The 9,090-nt window shown below is 34.5% G+C and overlaps 1 protein-coding gene across 1 annotated transcript; it reads left to right on the top strand.

Moving 5' to 3' along the window:
* The first annotated feature begins 7,997 nt into the window (after positions 1 to 7,997).
* On the top strand, positions 7,998 to 9,002 carry LOC136807704 (uncharacterized). The gene has a single exon (XM_067064308.1). It carries the CDS (start codon positions 7,998 to 8,000, stop codon positions 8,934 to 8,936), a length of 939 nt encoding a protein of 312 aa, XP_066920409.1. The 3' UTR covers positions 8,937 to 9,002.
* Positions 9,003 to 9,090: the final 88 nt, after the last annotated feature.

Below are 9,090 nucleotides of genomic sequence, written 5' to 3'. Positions count from 1 at the left end.
TTTCCCAACCTCGATTTTCGAAAATTCCAACCTTGTTTAAGCTTGGATTTTGGCTTTTTTCCAACTGAATTTAAAAATATTCCAACCTTGTTAAATTTGGATTTTGGCTTTTTCAACCTTGATTTTCGAAAATTCCAACCTTGTTTAAGCTTTGATTTTGGCTTTTTTCCAACTGAATTTTAAAAAATTCCAACCTTGTTAAATTTGGATTTTGGCTTTTTTCAACCTGGATTTACGAAAATTCCAAGCCATGGAAAATGCAAAATTTCCAACCTTGGAGAATGTCCCACATTTTCAGGTTGGATTTTCCATTGGATTTTATCTTTTTTCCAACTAAGAAAACTTGAAATTTCCAACCTTGGAAATCGAAAATTTTTTCCTGTGCATGATGCGGAGTGCATGTTTTTGTTTACTAAAGAGTTTTTTTAAGTTCGATTTAAAAGTACTACCCCATATTATGTTACAATAATTTAAATAACTATGAATAAATGCAAAGTAAAGTTTTTTGAGCGAGTTTAGTTCAAGGACTTGCTTAGCTTTAAAAAGAACTCCGATGTTTTTAGAGATCTTATTTTCAATGGTTTTAATGTGTTTATTCCAATTTAAGGATTCGTCAATTATTACTCCAAGGAAGCTTGTATCGTAAACTCGTTTAATTTCTGTATCGTTAATTCGTAAGGAAGGGAGTCTTAAAGGTAGGTCGTCAACTTTACTGCGTTTACAGAAAAGTATGTACTTCGTTTTTTTAACATTCAGTGATAATTTGTTAGCGACAAACCAGTTATTTATAAGGTTAAGTTCATTGTTAACTACTTTAAAAAGTGTTTTTAGGTCTTTGTTTGAATAGAAAAGATTAGTATCGTCAGCAAATAGTATAAAATCAAGTAGTTTCGATGTGTTATGTAGATCGTTTATGTAAATCAGGAATAGTAGCGGTCCCAGGATTGAGCCTTGGGGAACCCCACAGTCAATTTTTCTAGTGGTCGTTGTCGAGTTGTCATATGCCACACATTGTCTACGTCCAGTCAAATAGTTTTTAAACCAGTCTAAGTTAGTACCTGTTATTCCGTATCGTTCCATTTTTGAGATTAGTATGTCATGGTTAACAGTGTCAAATGCTTTTGAAAGGTCAATGAAAATACCAATGGTGAATTTATTCTTTTCGAAAGAATTTGAAATTTCACTGATTAATTCAAGTAGAGCGTGTTCAGTCGAGTGTTTTTGTTGGAAGCCAAATTGTTTTTGATATAGAATTTTATGCTGCTGAAGATAGTCATAGAGCCTGTTGTACATGATTTTCTCGAGGAGTTTTGAAAAGCATGGTAAAACTGAGATTGGCCTATAATTCCCTGGGTCATTTTTGTCTCCTGTTTTAAAAACGGGTGTAACTTTAGCAATTTTTAATTCATTCGGAAATATGCCTTGTTTTAAGGAGAGGTTGAAAATATGATGAAGAAAAGGTTTGATAATGTCATATATTTGAAGACAACATTGACGTCAATCTCATCAATTCCTGGACTTTTGTTAGCTTGTAGAGATTTGAATGCTTTATCAAGTTCGTCGAGAGTTAAAGGTTCTGTATTCATAGAGCTTTGGTAGTTTTCAATATATGACAAAACATTTTGATTTGTTTGTGGTATTTTTGATGCTAAATTTTTTCCTATGGTAGAGAAGAAGTCGTTAAAAATATCAGCTATGTCTTCTTTTTTATCATAGTTGATGTTCTTGTAAGTAAGTTCTTGGGGAAATTTATTAAAAGTTTTTGATTTGCCGATAATATCTTTAATTACATTCCATGTTTGTTTGGAATTTCCTTGAAATTTATTTCAATTAATCGTTAATTGCACTATTACCACTTTTTGCACTCTTCGGCGGGGGGACACTTTTGTCCCCTTATTCTTTTCTCTCCCAAGTCCTGTGTCAGAGACTTTTTTTTACTATATAATAAAAAACAAAGAAATTTTACGTTACAATAGCTTCTTTTAATTGAAAACAAAGAAAAATTACACTGCAATGTTTTCTTTTTAAACAAAAGAAAAAAAGGAGGTTTTCGAATGTTTACAAAAATATAAAAGTTAGAAAAAGATTCTTTTTCAAAACTATTTACTGTCGATTACCTCGGAATCGTATGTTTTGTCGTGCAATTAACGATTAATCACTCGTAACAAAGGAGAAAATACCGTAATTTGCACTCGTCCTTCGGACTCGTGCAAATTACTATTTTCTCCTTTGTTACTCGTGATTAATCGTTAATTGCACTCCAAACCATACGATTACTAGTACAAATAACGAATTTACTTTGGGAAATATTTTCAGGATTCGTCAAGATAATAACTGAGGGTAGGTGTTAGGGCAAAAATATCATTCCAAAGTTTTCTAGAGCTACCCAATCCTTTTTGCCCTTTTTTGGGTTTGGCCACGCCCTAAAACGTCCGATAGTAAAAATTTTTAAATAATACTGACAAAATGTTATTATTGTTATTCAAGGAGGACTTGTACCAAATTGCAGCAAAATTGAATGATTTTTAAGGTTTCCAGGTCAAATTGGGGATTTTTTTGTCATACTTTATAATAGTCTAGGGGCCAGAAAAGGGGCTCCCACATTTATGTGGAGCTAAAGAAAATTTAGTTTGACATGATTTGACGAAAAAAATGAAAATGACCCTGTATAGCCCACTCCTATTTATAGTGAGATTCTTTTGACATTTTCATAGTTTTCGTACCCAAAATGGAGAGAAATCCAGAACCTTATAGACTATTTTGACTTTTTTGGACCTACCCCGGTGGGGTGGAGGTCCTATAAATTAACCTGTGTTCGTTCGTTCGTTCGTCTGTTACCAACTTTTCTCGGGATTGAATCATAGGAATCTTTTGATTTTTGGTACAAAGGTGCAAAATGGTAATGGCCAAAATGTGACGGAGCCCGATTTTCGAAAAAAAAAATTTGGGGGCCAATTTGGGTCAAAAAACGGCTAAAAAACGGGTTTTTTGGCTTCTGATTTTTTGCATAAAAGTAGGGTACCATCATAGGTAAAAGATGGATTAAGCAGATTTTTGCAAAAAAATTTTGTTGACTCAAAAAACGCATGTTTATCTATAAGAACCACTATTAATAAGCATACATCAATGTTCTTAGTCAAATTACTCAATTTTTTTATGAGATAGATGTTTTTTTTGCTCATGAGGGCTTACTTTTGAAGAATATGTGTGTTTAGACAGGAAATTTTGGTTGCTTGGCGTGTTTTTATAGAAAAACTGGCCAAATTCGTTATTTTTTGTTAAGCACATTATCAATTACTTAGGTATTAGCTTTTCTCGAGATTGGCTCTTACATTCTTTATGATTTTTTGCACAAAGATGCATAACTATAAACCCTTGAATGTGACGGAGCCTGATTTTCGAAAAAAATGGTTTTGGGCAAATTTGGGCCAAAAAACGGCTAAAAAACGGGGTTTTTTTTTTCTAATTTTTTTGCATGAAAGTAGGGTACCATCATAGGTAAAAAATGGCTGAAGCAGATTTTTGCAAAAATAATTTGTTGGCTCAAAAAATGCATGTTTATCTATAAGAATCACTATTAATAAGCATACATCAATGTTCTTAGTTAAATTACTCAATTTTTTTATGGGATAAATGTGTTTTTTTTGCTCACAAAGTCTTGATTGAAAGAATGTTTCAAGAGCATGAAATTTTGGTTTCTAAACATTTTTTTTATAAAAAACAAACGACTAATTTTAATAGATCGTCACTATTTGTGCTCTGAATGATTGTTTAGGTCACGTCACGTAGATATCAATTATAAATGTGTTAAATGCATAACCAGGTAGGTCCATAAAAGTATCACTTGTTTTTTTTGATTTTTTGATCTCATAGATGAATCTTTGCCACAATAAAATACACTGAAAGTTTCAAGCTAATGGCCTTAAAGGTTTTATTTTTACATAAGTGTTCCCGTTACATATCAGACACATATTTCATATCAGGACAGTGTCTTGCTATTGTTATATTATGCTGATAGCGAAAAAATGTTTTTCTTTTCCTCTTTCTGACCAATCTTGCTCTACATACGTGTCAATCCAATATGAACAAGACGACTTAAAGTCGAAAATTTCGCATAATACTTGAACATCAACGACGAAGATGCGTGAAACGTGACTCCAGCAGCATCATGCATTTTGAATGAAGCGTTACACAAAATATACACAATGTATTGTACACACAGGTCATAGATACCATGTTTTTTTAATGAAAAATCTCAATCCATTAAAAAAAAGATTCCTTAAAAAATGTGACTAAAGAATTCCATTCTATAAAGCGTAAACAATTTCAATTCAGAGTAATTCAGAGAACTGCATTATACTTTGAGAAAAAATAATTTTAAATTTTTTTGAAAATGAAGAAGAAAAAATGAAATTTTCATTCTTTGATGCCAGAACCCTCATTTTGTGCTTTGAAGAAACTTGCGATAAAGACTTCTTTCACTTGCGCAGAGTTTATATCTACTTCTCTCTATAAACAGTAGAATTTATCTAAAATTGAGAAAAATGGCTAGTCAGAAAAATCTGTTGTATACTATCTTTGCTTTCTGATATGAATGATGGCCCACCACCATCAAGATCATTGGACTTTTCCAGAAAAAAATTGAATATGGGGGGGTGAAGGATATAACAATTGATCCCATTGAGAGCGAGTTTACCCCTCCCCCAGGACAGGGCAAATTTTGTAGATTTTTCACTACCCCCCCCCCTCCAGACACTATATCCTCCACCCCCATGTACAGACATTTTCTGGAAGAGCCCATTAAAGGCAAAAAGCAGTTGAGTTGTTGAACTCCAGCTTCTTGACTAGAAAATTGCAGGTAAAAACTAGCCAACCTTAAGCTTTAAAGAAATAATACTCCTTGAGATTAAACTTTGACTCCTTTATAACTGCTTTAAACTGCATCCCATTAAACAAACCCTCCCCAATCTCTTGCCGTTCATCCCGTGAAAAATATATACTGTAGGGGAAAGATTCCAGAAAAGTAACAAGCAAACAAGAATATTAGTGCGGAAATGGGAATCTTATACAAACAACGGTACCATGATTCAAAATGAAAATCCTGATTTAGCAAAGGTGTCTAAGTGTATCAAGATCGGTGAAGTTTGATTGAAGCTCAATTACTGTAGTTTGATTTATTACCCTGTTGCCCATTCTTTTTACATTTCGACAGCTTATTAGCAGACGCCCACACTAAAGCTTAAAAAGCGAGCCAATATCTATCATCCCATTGGGAAGGAAAAGCTGGAACTTTTACTAACAAAACTCATCGAACACCAATCAAACTTCATCGGATAAAAAACTGTCATCATTAACGAGGGACTGCTGTACATTGTGCGGTGGTGTACGGTGGGGCTGGATCTAAATATCCTTTGTACGGCGGCGAAAATAGGTTAATTTGAAATCTGCTGTACTGTACACCCCACCTTACCCACCGTAAATCATGGTACAATGACACTGTACGGCAGTGTCTAAGCAGGGTCGTTTCGATTATACAAAAATGATTGCTGAGTTTCAATTCACAATTGACAACGATTTCTAAGAAATACCGTGAGATCGGGTAACTTGCCAAATGAATGACCCGTTTGGTCATTAAAATACAAAGTTAAATCAAAACAAAAATGGTAGGCTAGAGCTGCAAGTGGAGTTCATTTGTTTTGAAATTTTTTTGCTTTGATTGGTCAGTCATTTGATGCCTATGCAATAAAAGTTAGCCTCCATCCATGCAAGTTACCCGCGACTTCACGGTACTTGCTAAAACTGACTATTTGTCACAACTGGTTTCACTATTAACACATAACTATCTGGTGAAAAATAGAAAAAAAGATCATACCTGTGCTGTTTGTAGTTTTGGAGAGGAAGAGAAGAGAGGGTTAATAATGTTGTTGTTTGTTGTGGAAAATTATAAACTCCTATATACTAAGCATGATCAATTTGTTGGTGCATTCACTAACACTACACAAACATAAAATACTTAGTAGTAAACAAATATTAAACCTCTTTAAACACTCTACAAAGGACCAGAAAACATGATTAAAATTTATACAGCAGCAGCAAGTTTCAAAAGCACAAAAGTATGTGCAATATAATCAAGCAGCCATTTAAAAAGTTCTCACGATGAATTAATGTTTACAAAAACTTGGTTACACTTCTTGCACTAGCCTAGCGTATTTTATTTATTAAGAAAAGCCCTGTTTTTATCATTTTTTATCTTTGTGAGTGAGTCCATCTTTAGAATATTGCCCGTAGTACGCCCGCAGCCAAACGCCCACGCCAAAATTTGCGCCCCAAAAAATGTCTCGCCACATACATACATACATACAACATACATACACGGAAGGCTATCGTAATACTTTCGCTAAGCGAAATTAACAAGTGATACTTTTACGTCTCAAACGGACGGAGGAACGAACGAACTGACAGAGGTTAATTTATAGGACCTCCACCGGGGTAGGTCCAAAAAGCTTGTGAATTAAAATTGATGAGTAAGCAAACTATATCACTCTTATTTAAAAACAAAACCTTTAACGTGTCTAAATCATAAAAATGTTTTGTTGATAGAATGATGAAAGTCTAGAAAAGAAAATAATTTTTACTACTTCTTGCTGACGTACGTGAAACGTTCAAGCAAAAATAATAATTGCCTTTGTTTCTTTGGCCTAGGTTTGAAGCAGCTTGAAATGTTGTAACAATGAACTTTAATTACTAAACGGTAAACGAATTCACGTTGATATGTACACTTCAAGGATTGCCTTCTCACTGATTAAAGTATTGTTTTACCATCAACACAAAATCATGTTTTTTTGGCTTGAAGGTTGCTTGAAATACGATCACTCGATCGTGCAAACCTGGATAATAACCGACAAATGAGAAGATCTTGCAATTCTTTGTCCTCGTATCTTCAAGCAACTTTCAAGCAACAGTGAGAATAAACCCTTTGTCTTTAAGAGGTATCCAAACCTACCTCTTGAAACAATGGCCTTGATGAAGGAACAGGCCCGGCGGAAGCGGAGAGGCTGAGGAATTCTATCTCATTTAGATCCTTTAGCCTCTCCACTTTTACGGTTGTTCCGCCGGGCCTGGGGAAATATTGCTTATATCTTTCTAAAAGAATTCGTGTAAGTGATTTTGAGCCTTTTTTCTGAATTGATATCGACAAAGGGATTGTTAGCCGATTCTACCCTACAGATAAGTCCTACATCTGTAGGAGAGAATCGATCGATTAGCAATCCCTTTGTGATAAACACGGTAGGTTTCTCTAAATATCCTTATTTAGGCAACCTGATCATGATTTTCTTACGGGCAAGGTAAACCTCTGAAGGCCCTTGCAAATCTAGCCTATACTAGACGTCACCCGCGTTTTTTACGCAATTAACGTCTTTTCGAATGTTTGGAGCCTAGGTTCAAGATTGTTCAGAAAAATTTGAAAAGAGAGAGGAGTGTGACATCTGCAATTATCTAATTCAAACGAATCCCAAGCACTTCCAGGCAGGGTGTTAGGGAAATATGGCGATAGACTCTCTACCTTCACTCAGGAGTATGACAGTAACACGAACTGAATGGCATTAGTTTTTAGTACCTTAAGAAATTTTCGCGGAATTTAATTTCGCGGTTGGGAGAATTTTTTGTATAAAATATGGCCTATTTTTCCCAAAAAACACCAATTTTACAGGAGATTTTTTAAATTCATAGAATATTCATGTTTCGCGGATTTGTCAAAAATATTAAATACCTTGAGCGGCAGCAAACTTTGTTTTGACTGATGAGTTTACCGATAATTTTTTTTCCGGAAGTAGACGGTTGGTGCTCGGTTTTTTCCTTTCCTAACCAAAGTCATTACAACAAACAATCAGTATAAATACCTCATCATTTCAATTTCTTTAATTACTAATTGCATAATTTCCCTTTGAAGGTACACAAACAGTTATTCCTCCTTCACTTGCTCCTTCTAAGTGAACATGTTATGTCGACGTGTCTTATTTAAGAGAATTATCATCATGGGGTATTTTAAAGGAGTTATACTACCTCTTCTATGTCTCATCTTTTGTGTCACCGTTCTCTTGGTTTTGTTTACTTACAATCCGTCAGATGAAGGTTTATTACCCATCAAAACACGTCAATGGACTGGTGTTTTTAAAGGTGAAAATACAGATCAAAGATTGGAAAAACAAGAGTGTCCGGCAAATAAAGACCAGGACCAAATTTACGCTGAAACTCATTCGGACGAATGGCTTGATCGAAGTAATAGCAAAATATTCAATCACTATAAAAACAGCACAGGCTGTCCACGAAATGTTTATTATAAAGAATTTAAGGAGATGTTACGATTTTGGATGAATATAGCAAAGAAGCTGAAAATCAGGTACTTTTTAACAGATGGTTCCTTACTAGGAGCGTGGAGAGATGGTGATATCATTCCTTACGATTTTGATCTGGATATACGTGTCCATGTTGACGATTTACCAAAATTACTTCCAATGCGCCAGAAAAAGAAGTCGTGGAATCCTTACAAAGACGTCGGCTATCACATTTATTTCACACCTGATTGGCAAATGCCATACGAGATACGACAACGTTATTCGTGCTTCGGAAAACGTGTCAACGTTTATGAAGGGGAGTGTTCTTTCACCGATCCACCTGCCAGAGTCATCAATGATGATAAACATATTGATATATTCATCTATCAAACCTATGAACTAGTCTTACAGTACTTCCCGTCACGTCAGGCGGAATTTTATCTCAAAGACGCATTCCCGCTTGTTAAATGCCATTTCTTGAATGAAACGACGTGGTGTCCACGAAATCCGAAACGTATTTTGGACGGTATTTATAAAATGAATTTGGCACCTCAGAAAGTTTGTAAAAAAAAAAAATGGGTGGATAAAAATGAAAAATAAGCATTAGAAAACAGAATGGAACTTACCTTTTTGATTGTGGCGCTGCAGGTTCAATGACAATTCTTTCTGTAGAAATTTACCTTTTTTTTTAAATATTTCATTTAAACAAAAAGGGGAAAATATGAACTTAGAAAAATAAACTAAAGATTAAATT

Source organism: Clytia hemisphaerica, unplaced genomic scaffold (assembly GCF_902728285.1).
Source record: "Clytia hemisphaerica strain Z4C2 unplaced genomic scaffold, Clytia hemisphaerica genome assembly, whole genome shotgun sequence".
Classification (NCBI taxonomy): Eukaryota; Metazoa; Cnidaria; class Hydrozoa; order Leptothecata; family Clytiidae; genus Clytia; species Clytia hemisphaerica.
This window is presented reverse-complemented; position numbering and strand designations above follow the sequence as displayed.